General features: G+C 45.9%; 1 protein-coding gene across 1 annotated transcript in view; it reads left to right on the top strand.

Moving 5' to 3' along the window:
- LOC309553784 (E3 ubiquitin-protein ligase RNF213-like) overlaps positions 1-18,167 on the top strand; it is a 678,906-nt gene that overhangs the window by 590,308 nt on the left and 70,431 nt on the right. Inside the window, exons 55-57 of the mRNA XM_082255197.1 lie at positions 13,420-13,674; positions 14,557-14,689; positions 17,511-17,594. Of these exons, the coding sequence (XP_082111323.1) occupies positions 13,420-13,674; positions 14,557-14,689; positions 17,511-17,594 (472 nt within the window). The remainder of the gene's footprint in view (positions 1-13,419; positions 13,675-14,556; positions 14,690-17,510; positions 17,595-18,167) is intronic.

The raw sequence follows: 18,167 nt of genomic DNA on the forward strand, positions 1-18,167 counted from the left end.
TACTCCTGTAGGGGGCAGCATAACCCAATGAACTTCAGAGAAAAATCGTTTTCTTCATAAATTTAGGTCAAAATGTATTCTGATATGTCTGTGGTAAAAAAAAAAAAAAAAAAAATCTCAATATGTGTATATTTAATGGTTTTTGTGAAAGTTATAGCGTCTACGAACTATGGTATATATATTTAAAAACATTGATAAATACTGATGGCCTATCTAATTTCTTGAGGTTCTTAAAATATCAGGATAGTACAAAACCCCCCAAATTTCCCCTTTTTGGAAAGTCTGAGATATTTAGTAAAGAGCATGGTGAGTTTTTTGAAGTTATTTTTTGTCACAATGTTTTGGAAAATGAAGAAATGTAATCATTTTTTTAACATTTGTTTTTACATACTGTCATCAGTGAAGTACAGAATTGTCATATGACTGGTGCAGGTGGCGGTGATCAGGGATACTGACTGGAAACAGTATGTTGGAAAAAAAAAATGTAATCATTTTTATTTCTCTTTCGTTCAATGACGGACACCTGACGCACCTGATTCTTCTTAATTATTGGTTATACTACCCCCTACAAGAGTAGGACACTAGGCAGGAAAAAGCTTGATTACGCCTATTGGCAGTCCCAGGGGATATACACCCACTCAGCTATAGGAACCTAGTTTTTTTCTGCCTGGTCAGGAGTAAGGACCTAGATCCTTGCTGGGATCTCTGGTCCTGGCAATTTTTTTCATTTTAAATGGAATTTTTTTCATCTTTTATTATTTTGTTCCTGTGAGAACTACAATCAACTGTCGGACTGGGCGACAAATTTGATAATTTAGATCCTTAGGGTCCCCCTAGTCCGCGTTAGATCAGCTGCGACATAGCCCCACTGGATGGGGGCTGGCCTGCAAATTAAATGTCTTGCGAGGATGCATACAAACTGGCTTTGGCCTGAGTCGCAGCATTTCCTTCTGGCCGATGGCACCCACATTACAAAGGAGCAGTGTCCTGTCCGGAGTGGTGCCCACCCTGTTCCTTGCGTGGTAAGTAGCTTTTGCGTGGTAAGTAACTGTCTCTCCACTACCCCTGGAGGGTTTTGGGGTGGACGTGGGTCCCTCCCTGGGATGGTCAGAACCCCGGGTTCCCCTCCCTTCCCCCCAGCCCCTCGGTCAAAATTCGGTCATTGTGGGTCTTTCGCCCCCAGGTGAGGTGATGAGCTGGCTTTGCCACATGCTTTTAAGGGGGGCTGGTTGTAGTTTCTGCTGACCAAAGGCTCGGAGGGCGACCCCCTTGTTTTTTGTGGGGTCCAATAGGTGGTCCATTTGTGGACCCTTGGCCAGCATCCCCTTTGTGGTATCGCAGTCGGCCACCTCCCCTGATTGTTATGTTTTTGGGGTGAGCTCAGTATAAATCAACACTACTTGGCCTGCGTCCACGAACCCTGAGTGCTCAGATAGTGAGAATAATTCCTCTGTTTGTGTCAGTGCGTGAAACTTTAAAAATGGAGGTTGTAGCTGATGCCGGGTCGGAGGCATCAGTTCCTTTTGGCACCCACAGGGCCTCCAAAGCAGTGAGGGTGTCCCTCTTTCTGCTTACTTTGACAACTTTGTCACAAACAGTGGGGTTGTCCAAACCGCAGTGGTTGCTAGGTGTTTTTTGTTTGCGGTATCCTTATGAGGATTTACTGCATAAAACGTGGACAGTCTCATCTGTAGTAGACTCGCCGGTTTCCAGGTCAAATTGAGTTACCTTCATCCCAATTAAGGAGTCACAGACCTTTACAGGTGCAGATAATAAGAGGGCGGATGCTCTGGCCCGCCATATGTGCGCTGTGGCTGGGTTGGCAATTAGGCCAGTAGTTACGATTGCCCTGGTGTCGCAAACAAGTGGGCTAAGCTTTTACGCCAGGACCTGGAGGAAGAATGGCTTCCCCCTGTCTTTATGGAGCTGGTGGACTGGTTGGTCCAGGGACTGTCGGTTATGCCTCTTTGGATGCGGCTCCTTTGATTTCTAGGGTGTCTGTATCATTAGTGGTCTTTCGGCGTATTGTCTGGCTGAAATGCTGGTCTGCGGACTAGACTTCTAAGAAGAAGGCCTTATTTGATATCCCTCTTGTAGGGGGGGTCACCTGTTTGGAGCTTCCTTGGATGACATCGTTAAGGGTTTCGAGGAGGGAAGAGTACTGTTCTTCCGCAGTCTACCAAGGGCAAGGAGCCCCATCGTAGACGTGGGTCATTCTCCTCGGCTCCTAAGCGGCCTCTCAGGATCTCAAGATCATGGATAAAAAGTCAGGGCCTCCACCTGAGGTTCCAAAAGGACCTAGTCTGGCAAGCCACAAGCGGGCTCTTCCAAACCTGCAGACAAGGCTACCTCTTCATGAAGGGGCACCCTCACCTGTATCTTGGGTGGGGGGGGGGGGAGTCTTTGCTGATTTCCAGATCCATGGACATCAAGTGGGTAGTTATTCGGTCAGGCTACGAGATCGAGTTTGGTCTTGTCCTCCGGAAAGGTTCTTTCTCTTCCAACCTGCACTTGTCCCCAGATCACTTACGGGGTCTCTTTGGGGCAGTGCAAGACTTATTTCAAGGGATGATTGTTCCGGTTCTGACTTCGGAACATTTTAAAGGGTTTTTTACTCAAACCTCTTTACAGTCCCCAGGAAGGCAAGGTACGTCCAATTCTGGACCTCAAGGCGCTAAGCTGCTTTTTTTTGTGTGTACAGAAGTTCCGCATGAAGTCCATTCACATGGTAGTGGCGTCCCTACATCAGGGGGATTTCTTCTAGTTTCTTTCTACATCAAGGATGCCTACCTGCACGTTCTAATATGCTATGAGCTTTTTGAAAGACGAGCAACATTTTTTTTCAAATTTTGCCTTTATATACGAGCAGTATTAAACTCATAATGTTAAAATAGTTTAGCATTGTTAGCATTAAGTACAGTATAAGCAGGCCATCCCCTCTCCCTGCGCTCACGTGACTCCTTGAATCTCTGCCCTCCCCAGCAGGCATGGCCGAGCACTCCCGCTGATGTCTGCTGGAGAGAAGAGGAGCAGAGAGTCGAGGAGTCACGTGAGTGCCAGGAGACACTCTGATACAGTACTGTATAGGTAGAAATCGACATCTTTTATATACAGCACAGGGACACATATATATAACAGAGGGGGTGGCATGCTTATACGGTACTGTACTATCGATATGATAGCAGCATATCTTTTTTTAAACCAATAAATGGTTGTGGAACGAATCATCTGAGTTTCCATTATTTTCTATGGGGAAATTTGCTTTGATTTACGAGTGCTTTGGATTACAAGCATGTTTCTGGAACTAACTATGCCTCGCAAACCAAAGAATTACTGTAGTTCAGTTTCGCCATAGTGTCACTGTACTACTCTTTAGGGGTGATCAGGGATTTTTTTATTTTTTTTTTTTTTACTCACTGTAACAACGATGCTTTTAACTGTCATGAATGACACACCTGTGATTACTAGTGATCTATGATTGGGTACAGCTAAACACATGGTTCAAGGTGCTGTGATTGGCCCATGTACCAGGTACCCAAGTATGTGATAGCCGTGGGCCAATCACAGCATGACTCTATAGCAGGGGTAGGCAATCTTTGAGCGGTGGAGAGCAACATGGTAGAGATCAAAGATCACATAGTGCAGCATCTTTTTTTTTTTTACAAAATTAACTAGCAAGTTCCCAATAAAAAGGATGGCATGAAGAAAACGTAATAAACATAATAAAAACAAACATCACTGTAAAAATAAAAATTTAGACAACCTTAAAAGAGAGCTTCAGTAATAAACTTGCCATTCAGCTTACATACACAGGGCAGTAGGATGTAGGTCAGTAGTTTATAAGGCAGAGTACAGGGTTCAGCAGTTTGTAGGGCAAATAATAGGATCAGCAGCACAGTCTACAGGGGTCAGCAGGGCAGACGATGTTGTCATTAGAGCAAAGGACAGGGGTCAGAGTTCAGAGGTATGTAGTAACACAGAGCACAGGGTTAGTGGAATGTAAGCAGAGCTCAGATGTACATAAGGCACAGTGCAGCAGTCAGTGGTGTGTAACAAGCAGCTGCTTGCTTGTATCTACAGCCCTGACCATTAACTGTTTCCTACTCTCTGGCAGCTGCCACTATAATGCAGAATAAATGTTGGGGGCTGGCAGGTACACACATGTGCATTGCAGGCAGCAGCAGTCTTACATAATACGGCTAAGCCTGCACTGAGGATCTGTTATTGCAGCCTGCTGCTTCCTGGCACTGACCCCCTGCTGCCTTTTCACCTCCAGCCTTTAGTTACCTGTATAGAAAGTGTACTCTTGCTAATAAGTCATAGTTCATGAATCTTTAGCATTCCACACATTGAAGATTCATGAACTATGATTCGTTTATTATTGTTTATGTATATGTTAACACTGGTATAGAGGAGGCACTTCAGTTACAGTGGGTGCGGAAAGTATTCAGACCCCCTTACATTTTTCACTCTTTGTTATATTGCAGCCATTTGCTAAAATCATTTAAGTTCATTCTTCTTCCTCATGAATGTACACATAGCACCCCATACTGACAGAAAAACACAGAATTGTTGACATTGTTGCAGATTTATTAAAAAAGAAAAACTGAAATATCACATGGTCTTAAGTATTCAGACCCTTTGCTGTGACACTCATATATTTAACTCAGGTGCTTTCCATTTCTTCTGATCCTCCTTGAGATGGTTCTACACCTTCATTTGAGTCCAGCTGTGTTTGATTATACTGATTGGACTTGATTAGGAAAGCCACACACCTGTCTATATAAGACCTTCCAGATCACAATGCATGTCAGAGCAAATGAGAATCATGAGGTCAAAGGAACTGCCTGAAGAGCTCAGAGACAGAATTGTGGCAAGGCACAGATCTGGCCAAGGTTACAAAAAAATTTCTGCTGCACTTAAGGTTCCTAAGAGCACAGTGGCCTCCATAATCCTCAAATGGAAGACGTTTGGGACGACCAGAACCCTTCCTAGAGCTGGCCGTCTGGCCAAACTGAGCTATCGGGGGAGAAGAGCCTTGGTGAGAGAGGTAAAGAAGAACCCAAAGATCACTGTGGCTGACCTCCAGAGATGCAGTCAGGAGATGGGAGAAAGTTGTAGAAAGTCAACCATCACTGCAGCCCTCCACCAGTCGGGGCTTTATGGCAGAGTGGCCCGACGGAAGCCTCTCCTCAGTGTAAGACACATGAAAGCCCGCATGGAGTTTGCTAAAAAAACACCTGAAGGACTCCAAGATGGTGAGAAATAAGATTCTCTGGTCTGATGAGACCAAAATAGAACTTTTTGGCCTTAATTCTAAGCGGTATGTGTGGAGAAAACCAGGCACTGCTCATCACCTGTCCAATACAGTCCCAACAGTGAAGCATGGTGGTGGCAGCATCATGCTGTGGGGGTGTTTTTCAGCTGCAGGGACAGGACGACTGGTTGCAATCGAGGGAAAGATGAATGCGGCCAAGTACAGGAATATCCTGGACAAAAACCTTCTCCAGAGTGCTCTGGACCTCAGACTGGGCCGAAGGTTTACCTTCCAACAAGACAATGACCCTAAGCACACAGCTAAAATAACGAAGGAGTGGCTTCACAACAACTCCGTGACTGTTCTTGAATGGCCCAGCCAGAGCCCTGACTTAAACCCAATTGAGCATCTCTGGAGAGACCTAAAAATGGCTGTCCACCAACGTTTACCATCCAACCTGACAGAACTGGAGAGGATCTGCAAGGAGGAATGGCAGAGGATCCCCAAATCCAGGTGTGAAAGACTTGTTGCATCTTTCCCAAAAAGACTCCTGGCTGTATTATATCAAAAGGGGGCTTCTACTAAATACTGCAGTATCAGGGAGTCATGCAGACTGCAACAGAAGAGCTCCTATCTATTCAGGACTAATGATGGAATTGTCTATCACTGTGAAGACAACCCATGTGAGCCCAGAGGTATATGCAAAAACACTTTAAGAAGTTATAAATGTGTGTGCCATGAGCCCTACACAGGCAAAAACTGCAAAAAAGGAGAGGCTCCACCACCCGGAGAGGCTTTACTGCCCAGGTGAATAGGATACCTTCCCCCCTCTGTGAGCCCTACACATCCAAATCAGACGATAAGAGGATATTACATTAAGGCCCATTACCCCTGCAGGGGTACATATTTCTGGTGAGTGCGGGAGAAATTGGAGGGGTGCACTGATTTGTCTCACCTACCACCCAGCACGCAGATCACCTGGAGGACCACCACTAGATTGAAATTATTTCCTCACCTTTTCAGCACCTTAAAAGACTGTTTGTCACTTCTTGGTGGATTATCACAATTTTTTTCTTGTATTTTAGCACCATATGGACTATTTATTATACTGGTGTAATTGTGTGATCACTAGTATTATTTTAATTTCTTTCTACTGACACACAGTTTTCTCTTACGTCCTCCGACAGTCGCCGCCTCTTCATATTCGTCACATATGGGGTATTAGACTTTGCTCCGAAGGAGTAGCTAGGCAACAGAATATGTTAACAATAAAGCTTTAACATATCCCACCCTCAAGGGGTGGTCCCCTCAGTCAATACCCTCCTACTTCCTGCAACCATATCTCAGTTTTAATGTCTAGCTTGTCAGGAGTGGCTGGCTCTCTCTGTGCTGGGACTTTTTGTCCCAGACTCTTTCTTCTTTTTGATATTTTGTTTGAGTTTTCTCTCTACCTTTACTTAGCTGTTATTTTTGTCAGCATTAGTTAGTTCTTCGGACGAAGAGGATCATGCGGACTGGGTCTCGGGCTGATCCCCCTGGTCGCAGGTCGTGGGTCAGTGGCTTCCCAGTCTGCCATCGAGCGTTCAGCCAGGTAACGCTCCTGGCACGGTGAACGACCCATCCCTGTTCGGTGCAGGGATGATTGGTGAGGTGGCTACCTCACCGGACGCTGTGCGGTTTCTGAACCGCCATTGTGTGCGTCTTGAGTAGCGACTCTCCCTGCCTCATGTGCAGCGGCTTGTTCGCCTGTGCGGGTTCCCCACGCCATGTGAGGTAAGTGTATCTATGTGGGGACCTGTCTGTCTGGGGGGGTCTCAGTCTGGGACTGTGTAACCTGCCTTTAATCACACTGCTTGTCTCCCTATCTCTCGGCTGCATGCTGTGGGCTGCAAGGGGGGGGGGGAGCTGTATGACACTGAGTATGTCAGGCTGGGCAGTGTGAGGAGCTGTGTGCTGTGGGGCATGTTTTTAATGGCATGTTGGGGCATATACAGCGATCGCTGCGGCGATCTAACATGGATCCATATTATGGGATGATATTGTGTGTGATTTTATGCACTGTGGAGCGGCGATTTCGGCGCCAAACGGCGCCATTTTACCGGCGCCCGCTCCGGCCGCATGGTTTACATGCACGGCGGCCATTTTCTTGTAGCCTCCATAGGCTTACATAGAGCGCCCTGGCAGCATCACTTCCTCTCTCCTGGAAGCACCGATCGAGGCAGCAGCAGCAGCGGAGTCTCCTCAGGTTTTATCCTTCTATTCCTGTGTTCCATTGCCTGTATTCAGTCTGTATATTCCCTGTGGGGGTCTCATTGTGCCTGAGTGTGGTGCGGTGGGCTGCGCTTGCCGCGCTTGCTGTAAGGGGGCAGTTAACCCTTGGTTGTCTGGCATACAGGGGCAATGGATTCTCAGGAGGGCAAATTTCCCACAGTCTTGGTGGAAAGCCAGGGGACCGCTGTTTCCCCCCCAGGGGGGGATTTGGCCACTATTGTGGCTGGCCTTGCTGCACAGGTGCAAATGCTGGTGGCTGCTCAATCTACTAAACGGCCCAGAGTTGCTCTGTCCTCTGATTCTGAGGGTGAAGGTGATGGGGCTGTTCTGGCGGGGACCCCCCTATCGGGGTCCCGCTCCTCTCTGGATCTAGTGGGGTCTGAGGTAGAGGCTGAAGTTGAGGGGGTTGATAATTCTCCCCCTGGCTCGCCTGAAGAGCTTGCAATCATGGATGAGTTGATTGCTTCCATTAAGCAGACGCTACGTTTGCAGGACGAGGTGTGTCCCCCAGCTGCCTTGGCGGCTTATGGGACGCAGAGAAAACGCAGGACGCCGCAGGTCTTTCCCTGCAATGCTGATTTTCAGCGCGCTGTTAAGGACCAATGGCGCGATTTGCGCAAGCCTTTTGCGGTACCAAGTAAATTTAAGCTGCGTTATCCTTTCTCGCCTGCCACTGATGAACGGTGGTGTGTGCCTCCGCCAGTAGATCATGCTATTGCGGTTTTGAACAAAGCCACTGCGATCCCGGCAGAGGGATCCCCTATTTTCCGTGATGCCACGGATAGGAGACTGGAGTCTCTTGCCCGTCATACTTATTCTGTTACGGGTTCTATGCTTAAGGCTCTGTTTGCTTCTCTCATGGCGGCCCAGGCGATCGCAAGTTGGACGCAAATGCTTAGGCGCGTCCTAGTGGCCGATTCGGCCTCAGCGGCGACCCTGGATATGGTGGATCAGATCCACCAGGGTGTCATGTATCTGTGTGATGCGGACCTGGACCTGATTCCGTTGGCCGCGCGTGTGCACAGCGTGGCGGTGTTGTCTCGCCGCCTGGTTTGGTTGAAATGTTGGTCGGTGGACCAATCTTCACGTAAAACCTTAGCCAATCTGCCTTATGATGGGTCTCGCCTTTTTGGGGAGTCCCTGGATGTGTTGATTAAGGGGATTACTGGGGGTAAGAGCACTCTCTTGCCCCATTTCCCCAAGGCTAAGGGGGCTTCTGGGAAGAAGCATGCTAATTTTCGGCCCCCTCAGGGGTCCTTTTGTGCCTTTCGGCCGCACTACAAGGGCAAACCGTTCAAGGGCCAGGGCTCTCAGAAGAAGCCCTGGTCTGGAAAACAGAAGTCCGGCCAATCCGGACCTGCGGCCCATAACAGTTCGGCCTGAAGGGGCGCCCTCACCCAGTTTTGGGGTGGGGGGACGCTTGCTCGGTTTTCTTCAGCCCTGGTTGGCCCGTGTGCGGGACAGATGGGTTCTGGAAATCGTTCGATCTGGTTACAAGATCGAGTTTCTCTCTCGGCCAGAGAGCAGATTTTTTCCCTCAAATCTACAACTGTCTCCAGAGCGCCTGCGGGATCTGCGCCTGGCGGTGCGGGACCTGAGGGCTCAGGGAGTGGTGGTTCCGGTGCCTCATCGGGACAGATTTCGGGGGTTTTATTCCAATCTGTTCACTGTGCCCAGAAAGGAGGGCAAGGTTCGTCCAATTCTGGACTTGAAAGCTCTGAACCGCTCTGTGCGGGTTCGCAAGTTCCGCATGGAATCCCTGCGCTCGGTGGTGGCTGCCCTGGTTCCGGGGGAATTCATGGCCTCCATCGATTTGAAGGATGCGTATCTTCACATCCCCATATTCGAGGGTCATCAGAGATACCTTCGATTTGCCATTGCGGAGGATCACTACCAGTTCGTGGCGTTGCCCTTTGGGCTCGCCTCGGCTCCGCGGGTCTTCACCAAGGTGCTTGCACCGGTTCTGGCATTATTGAGAGCCCAGGGCATTTCTGTCCTGGGGTATCTGGACGACATTCTGATTCGGTCTGCGACCAGTCAGGGTCTGGAGAAGGACCTGTCTGTCACGATGCAAACTCTGCAGGAGTTCGGTTGGACGATAAATGTTCCAAAGTCGACTCTGAGTCCGTCGGTTCGTCTTCCCTATCTGGGAATGATACTGGACTCGGTGCAGGCGAAGGTCTTCCTGCCGGAAGACAAACTCAGGACTCTTCAGGAGGGAGTCAGGTCCCTCAGGGACGTTCCGAACTCGTCTCTGCGGACGTGTATGAGATGTCTGGGATTGATGGTCTCGGCTTTCGAGGCGATTCCTTTCGCGCAGTTTCACACGCGGGGTCTCCAAGCGGAGATCTTGTCCAAGTGGGACGGGCGACCTCAATCTCTGGATCTTCAGATCTCGTTGAGTCATCGCACCGAGGAAAACCTCCTGTGGTGGCTCCAGTCCCCGTTGGTGTCCGGGGGCAAGTCGTTTCGTCCGATCTCGTGGACGATAATCACCACGGATGCCAGCCTGTCGGGCTGGGGTGGTGTTCTGGGCGTTCTGTCCGCCCAGGGGACCTGGTCGGAGGGGGAGTCTTCCCTCCCGATCAACATTCTGGAATTGCGTGCGATAAGGCTCTGTCTTCATCGCTGGACGGACCGGCTGCAGGGCTGCCCGGTTCGGGTGCAGACGGACAATGCCACGGCGGTGGCCTACATCAACCACCAAGGGGGCACCAGGAGTGCCCGAGCGGCTCGGGAAGTGGCCGACATTCTGTCTTGGGCCGAGACTCATGTCCCGGCGATAACGGCGGTTCACATTCCGGGAGTGGAGAACTGGCAGGCGGACTATCTGAGTCGCCAGACCCTGGATCAGGGGGAATGGTCTCTCCACCCGGCTGTCTTCCAGATGTTGTGCGCGAAGTGGGGTCTTCCAGATGTGGACCTGTTCGCGTCTCGCCTCAACTACAAGGTGAAGAGGTTCGTGGCAAGGACGCGCGACCCTCGGGCGGACGCGTCGGACGCGTTAGTGGCCCCGTGGCATCAGTACAGGCTGATGTACGCGTTTCCACCGATTCAGTTGCTGTCCCGGTTCCTTCGCAGGTTACACTCGGAACGCAGCACGGTGATTCTTGTGGCACCGGACTGGCCTCGCCGGTCCTGGTACGCAGACCTCGTGAATCTGGCGGTCGACGCCCCCTGGCGTCTGCCTCTTCGGGACGATCTACTGTCTCAAGGACCGATTTACCATCCTGCTTTACAGTCGCTGGCTTTGACGGCCTGGCTGTTGAGACCGAGGTCCTGAAGGAGAAGGGTCTCTCTCCAGAGGTTGTTCATACCTTGATCAACGCGAGGAAGTCTTCCTCGGGAAAGGTTTATTACCGTACTTGGAAGGCCTATTTTGCCTGGTGTGAGTCCAGGGGGTTTTCACCCCGCACGTACTCGGTTTCCCGTGTGCTGTCTTTCCTTCAGACGGGTGTCGATCAGCGTTTGGCGCTGGCTACGATAAAGGGTCAGGTGTCTGCGCTGGCCGTTCTGTTTCAACGTCCCGTAGCTTCCAACTCCTTGGTTGGCACTTTTATTCAGGGTGTGCGGCATCTGGTTCCTCCTAGGAGGGATCCCTTGCCCCCTTGGGACTTGAATCTAGTCCTGTCTGTGTTACAACGTGCTCCTTTTGAACAGATCAGGGAGATCTCGTTGTCTATGTTGTCCAAAAAAGGTCGCCTTTTTGGTGGCGATCACTTCGGCTCGCAGAGTGTCGGAACTGGCGGCTTTGTCCTGCAAGTCTCCGTACCTGGTTGTTCATTTGGATAAGGTGGTCTTGCGACCTAATCCTTCTTTTCTGCCGAAACGAGTTTCGGAATTCCATCTTAACGAGGATATTGTTTTGCCTTCGTTGTGCACGAAGCCTAAACATCCTAAGGGGGTGAGATTGCATTCTCTGGATGTTGTTCGAGCGATTAGGGTTTACCTTAAATCGACTGAGTCTTTTCGAAAGACGGACTCCTTGTTTGTTCTTCCAGAGGGTCCTCGGAAGGGCATGGCGGCTTCCGCCTCTACCATTGCCAAATGGATCAGGCAGACCATTGAACAGGCTTATGCCTTGCAGGGGAAGGTTCCCCCTGTGCCTGTGAAGGCGCACTCTACTAGATCTCTGAGTACGTCTTGGGCCTGTCGTCATGGGGCTTCTGTAGCCCAGGTGTGTAAGGCGGCGACTTGGTCGACCGTGCACACTTTCACAAAATTCTACAAAGTAGATGTTCAGGCATCGGCGGATGCTTCCTTTGGCCGCAAGGTTCTTAGTGCGGCTGTTCCCTAGGGTCCCTTGTTGGGGACTCCTGGCTGTTGGGATAAGTTTTGTATCCCCTGGTTTTTTGTCTTTTCCTGGGTTGTTGCTCCTGTTGAGCACTTATTTTTGCTGTTGCCCAGCTAGTTCCTTCCTTTGGTAAGGTTCTTTTCTTTGATGTGGAGACTGCGTTGCCTTTCGGCGCGGATGCGTTTCCCACCCCTCATGTTTGCACTGCTTTGGGACGTCCCCATATGTGACGAATATGAAGAGGCGGCGACTGTCGGAGGACGTAAGAGAAAACGGAATTTTTGTAAAATCTTACCTGTAAAATTCCTTTCTCTGAGTCCTCCGACAGTCGCCGCCCCCGCCCCTCTTTTGGGGTTTGTATGTATACTCTACTGCTATTCCACTAAAACTGAGATATGGTTGCAGGAAGTAGGAGGGTATTGACTGAGGGGACCACCCCTTGAGGGTGGGATATGTTAAAGCTTTATTGTTAACATATTCTGTTGCCTAGCTACTCCTTCGGAGCAAAGTCTAATACCCCATATGTGACGAATATGAAGAGGCGGCGACTGTCGGAGGACTCAGAGAAAGGAATTTTACAGGTAAGATTTTACAAAAATTCCGTTATTCTTGTACATCGATGTATTTATTACCACATTTATTACCATCTATATTTCTTTGAACACATTTCTGACCAGAACATATAAGTATTTCTAATTTTTTATAACACCCACATCACCCTCACACTGGCATATAATTTTTATTTTTTTCCAATTTACTTTAGTATTTATTGCATACACCACTTTTACACCAATTTGGGGAGAGGACTCTTCAATTTTTGTTTTCCATAAAATCATCTTTTTTGCACATTCATACTTTACATTGTGTGACTGCATGCCAGTATTCAAACTAGCACACCAGCACTTTAAACTGTGACCAGTGGACCAACTTCTTCTTTTTTACTACTTTTTACTATTTTTTACTATTTATATACAATTGGGCAGCGCCATCACGCCTCACCCATCCCACATTTATTGATATAGTTTTCGGACTATATTTTGAGGTGGGCCGCAGCCCATTCCTTTTGTCCATAAGCGCCGAATCCACTCCACCCTTCAGTCTTTCAGCCTGCCCGTGCCACCTGCTCATAGTAAATGTATTGTGGGTGGCAAATGGTTAATGAAAAAAACGTAAATCGCTTTAAATCTAAATGTATGTACTGTATTAACTGGTTTTACACGATTTCATATTTCACATTTAATGGAAATGTTGTAGTTGAGATTGTGTTTGTTTTTGATAATAGCAGATTTTATGTAGTATATTTTTAAAATATAAGGTTAGTGAACTCTTGTAAGAATATTTTAGAAATGTAGAAAGCTATGGGGGGAAATCTGCTAATATAATGAATTTCTGCTTTCAGAAAATACATGGTGAGAGGAGCTTATGAAGTTTGGTGTCTCTACAGTGTGTTTTAATGTGAAAAACAAAAATACTGATGGAACAACAAGAGTAACCAACATGAGCTTTGACAGAGAATTGGTTAAAATGTTGTGTAAAATATCCAAAAGAGGACAGTACACATTGCTGGATTTCTAAACAAATTGTTTTATGCTTTCAGAGCTTAGACAAGGACCTAAAGGCTGTGAACAATTACATCCGTCATGATGAGAGAATTAGTTCAAATCCTATAGTGAAGGTGGTGTATGGTGACCCTCTTTTAAGTGGAGAGAAGATGGACTTACAGGACAGTAATGTGTATTGCTCTAAGATATGGAGCTGCAGAGAACGGATCTCCGTTGAACATATTCTACATGCCGTCCAGCAGAAGGATGGAAAGGACACTCTGCCTTTACTCTGGAAGTTCCTGGAGAAGGTAAGTCCTGTTATTTTGCTTTTGGTGTGATATTGTAATTATATAATTCTCAATTATATAGGGACTAAAACATTCAGCATGACATACCTGTCCTTATTGTTAACTGCTTACAAGTATTAACTCCTCTATTTGTTTTACATATTTGCTCATAAGACATCATCAAACTAGCTAGAACATGATTTCCTAACACTGGGTTCCAATGGCTAGTTTGTCAGTTTTATCTCTTGTGGTTTTAGGTTGTATTCACATATGAGTATTTTGTAGCTTGAACCCCGATGATGTTTAATAAGCGAAATCCCATTTATTTCAATGGCCCCTGTTCACGCTCAGATGTGAATGGGGCCATAGAAATTAATAGGGTTTTGCTTGTTGAGCGTCTTCGAGCTTTGAGCTTCGAGCTACAAAATACTCAGGTGGGAATGCAGCCTTACTGAAGAGCTTAGAGTGGAGTGGACAAGATTTAGACATTTGCTATGGCAGAGTGATGGCTCTCTTTGCTGCATTACAACAGACCCCTCCCCCCAAGTATGACTAAAAGCCCTACACTAGCAAGGAACGTGATCTTTTCTGAGAGGAGGGCTCTAGCTGTAACTTTAAAAGGTTGGCATGTTGGACCACAACATGGAGGGCCCCTGCACCGAGCACAGCAGTCTGACTCTGCTGCAGATGGTGGAGGACAGACTTTTAACTCTGGCTGTGGGTTGCTTTATAACCTAAATAAACAGTATGACTCTGGGCTCACTTACCATTATAATGCACGAGGAAGCTATTGGTAGAGTTTTTCTTTAAGGCTCAGTTAGGTTTTCAGCATTGTTATCTGTTTATGGTGTAAATGTTTAAATAAGTAAGACTATTGATACATTACTTTGTGTTGTTTTGCAGGAAACTGAGCTTCAGATGGTGAAGTTTTTGCCAAATATTTTAAAACTTCAGAGGGATTTGGTGAAGAAGTTCCAGAATTACAAAGACATCAATTATAAAACTATTGAAGAATTCATACATAGCATAAACTCTGGTACCCGTCAAAGATTTATCAACAATTTAGCTGTTATCAAAAAGTATACCATACAATGTAGCAGCATATACTGTATATTGTAATAGTCCCCTGTGCTTATGTGTATTTAATAACTTTAAATTCAATGTAACTCACTAGCTGCTGCTGCTGCTGCTGCTGCTGCTGCTGCTGCTGCTGCTGCTACTTAAATAAATATACTACAACAAAAATAAATCCTTCCTGCCCTTATGGGACAAGTACAAGGAAATCGGTAGCGCAACTGGTTTCCTTGTACTTGTCTCATAAGGGCAGGATGGATTTATTTTTGTTGTAATTTAGCTGTTATATGAAATGGAACTAATCCAATCCATCCTAAACCCTCCTAAATGGACAGTATAAAAAGTATACCTTATAGCTTGTTTACTAAACAAGTAATCCTGGGAACGCATAAGAAATTATTGCTAGTCTACTCGATAAATAATGGCAGCCTACGCTGTCAAAGAGAATTTTTCATGGTTAAAGTGGTATTAAACTCTTATTTAAAAACAAAAATTGCTGACAGGTAGGGTTTTAAGACAAGAGTTCCTATCGATTTCTTCTGTCATGAAAAACTTCCTCCTGCTTGTCAGCTGTAATGTACACTGAGCTGCGCATGCACAGCTGTAATGTACACTGAGCTGCACATGCACAGCTCAGTGTGCATATACAGCAACTGCCATTATGATGTGATTCCCATGCACATGTGCTGGAGTGACGTCTTAATGGCCTGGCCATTCAAGCAGACAAGGAGAGTGAACCTGGAAGCAAGACTGAGTGAAGATGGAATTGCCTGTGATCAGCGGGAGCGGTGACTGCTCAGTGCTAGAGGGCTATAGTTGACAAGTCGCATACTAGCACATTATGGCATAAAGCATCTGGAAACCTGTTAAAAATAAAATAAAATATGAATACAACTTTAAAGTAGTTCTAAATTAAATTACTAAAATATAAAAAAGAAAAAATATAAAATAAGTATGGTAATGTAATTTCAACAGTTGTTTTCATTTGTTTAAAATACGCTGCTTTTATTAACCACTTTCTGACCACACTATTTCTACTCACCTCACTTATCCACTTAATAATCAGTCTAATAAATCTAATAAGTGATTATAACCTTTTTTGCCTATAGAATAATCTAGCCAATGTTGTTGAGGCTATTACTATTAGAATAAATAATGAATGATAACTGCTAAAAAATAAAGATCTTATTTATTTTACAGAAAAGAAACTTTAGATGAATCAATTATGACATAGATGATAAAATCTTAAGAAACAGTGATCTTTACAAATAGTGTTGCAAATGGACAAAATCGCACAGAACAATACACAAGACAAAGGATACATTACAAGACAAAAATTACTCCACACACACACAGAATTTCTACGTTACCATCTTGTGTCTTAGTCAGCCTTCAATGCAATAGAGAGAGAATGAGCTTCCAGCCTGGGCTTTTATTGACACATATCTACCCCCTCTCAGGTGAAGACCCCCTCCCTTAGCATACCATTTATGGTCAAGGACTTCCTGCTCCTCAACACCTCCCTTAGCATACCACAAGAAAAAGGTTTATTTACCATTTATGGTAGAGGACTTCCTGCTCCTCAACCCCTCCCTTCCCAATACAGTCAATAAACCAGATGGTCAGCATCTTAAAGAATGTTAATTAGTTTTCTTTTTGGTTCACTCAGCCCCCAGCTAGGTTTCTCTGTTGTTTTGATGATGGGTGAAGGGATGGGGAGATGACTTGGTCAATACATTTTAAACATTCCTAGTGAAACCAAACCCCCCCTCCCCCTTAGCAAACATATGTTCTCAGTAGAAGAGGAATTGGCACAGCTGTGTATGGCATCCATTTGGTGTATCAGAATGTCCAAGCAGAAAAATAGGATAATGTCCATTATAGAATTCAATAATTCTATTACACAGCGCAGGCATCTCATTCTGGGAGGGCCTCCATGGATGTCCTCCCAAAGCCACGCCCTCGTGTGCACGCTGGTGTGCGCAGCTGCTGCGCTCTGTGATCTCTGTGTCATTTGGACACAGCTGATCGGGGTAAAGGGGCAATCATAGTGGCCCTTTACCATGTGATCAGCTGTATCCAAAGTCAAAGGGAGGCATATTTATTTCAGAATAAGCAGCCTGACTGCATTGAAGTAATAAGTGGGTAGAATATTCACATACAGTACAATACTGTGTATTGTCTCCATCCCACAGCTTCCCTACACACTCTTTTTATCCTATATTTTTCCCACTTTCCCATCTCTTTGTTATGAGTGCCAGGTATGTAAAATTTGCATGAATATTTTTTTTTTTTTTTTTAGAGGTCAGGTTTATTAAAGAGGAATATGGTTTAAAGAGGTTGTAAACCCTAAAAAAAAAAACAGATCCTGTTCACTTAGAGATCTTTTATGCTTGGTCACTTGACCTCAAGCTGCTTTCCTCCTCCGATCTAAGGGCTACAGTGGGAGGAGCTGAGTGGACAGCACAGTAGTCACGTGACCTCCCCGGCTGACGTCAGAAGGGGATCTCAGCCCTTTCCACTGTAGCTCTTAGATCGGAGGAGGAGAGTGGCCTAAGGTCATGTGACCAGCCATCTGAGATAAAGTATTTAGAGGCATTGTTTTATACAAACGTTTACACAGTGTAGGATGGCTTGATAAAATAGAAGGGCTGGAAGTGAGATTTATTTGACTTTACAACCACTTTAAGTCAAATCTGGTTGGGTTTTGGCATCTCAGATGATAGCAGTTGAAATAATTATGTGTCTGTTATATTGCCACATTTGTCCTATTCATTTTACAGATGGAGCGCGCTGTATTTTTAAGGAGCGTATACAAGAATTTATGTTTGCTTGGAATCACCTGCGGCTTTCCCTGCAGACCAACGGTGAGTAACAATCCTCATTGCAATTTTGCAGCTTTGGTTGCTACTTTAGGTACAGTATTTCTTTAGGTACATTATTTGAATTAGTATGATAAAGAGAATGCTGTTTATTAGGAGGAATTGAATGGTTCCTGGATTGTGTTAGATGATGGCTAGTGTATGTTTGCTGAAAATAGTGACATGATAATGATAACTATTTGATGTTTGTGTAGTTGTATATGTGGGTTAGCAATGTTAGGATAGTTCAGATATACACTACTGTGCAAAAGTTTTAGACTGGTGTGAAAAAATGTTAAGAATGCTTTCAGAAATAGAAATGTTAATAGTTTATTTTTATCAATTAACAAAATGGAAAGTAATGAACAAAAGAGAAATCCTAATCAAATCAATATTTGGTGTGACCACCCTTTGCCATCTCAGACAGACTTGATCATGTTAAGATAAGGGCTCTCTGGGGGCCAAACCATCACTTCCAGGACTCCTTGTTCCAGGACTCCTTGCTCTTCATTACACTCAAGATAGATCTAAATGACATTGGCTGTGTGTTTGGGGTATTTGTCCTGTTGCAGAATACAT

The sequence above is a fragment of the Pelophylax lessonae genome (genome assembly GCF_965119305.1).
Source record: "Pelophylax lessonae genome assembly, chromosome: 4".
Lineage (NCBI taxonomy): Eukaryota > Metazoa > Chordata > Amphibia > Anura > Ranidae > Pelophylax > Pelophylax lessonae.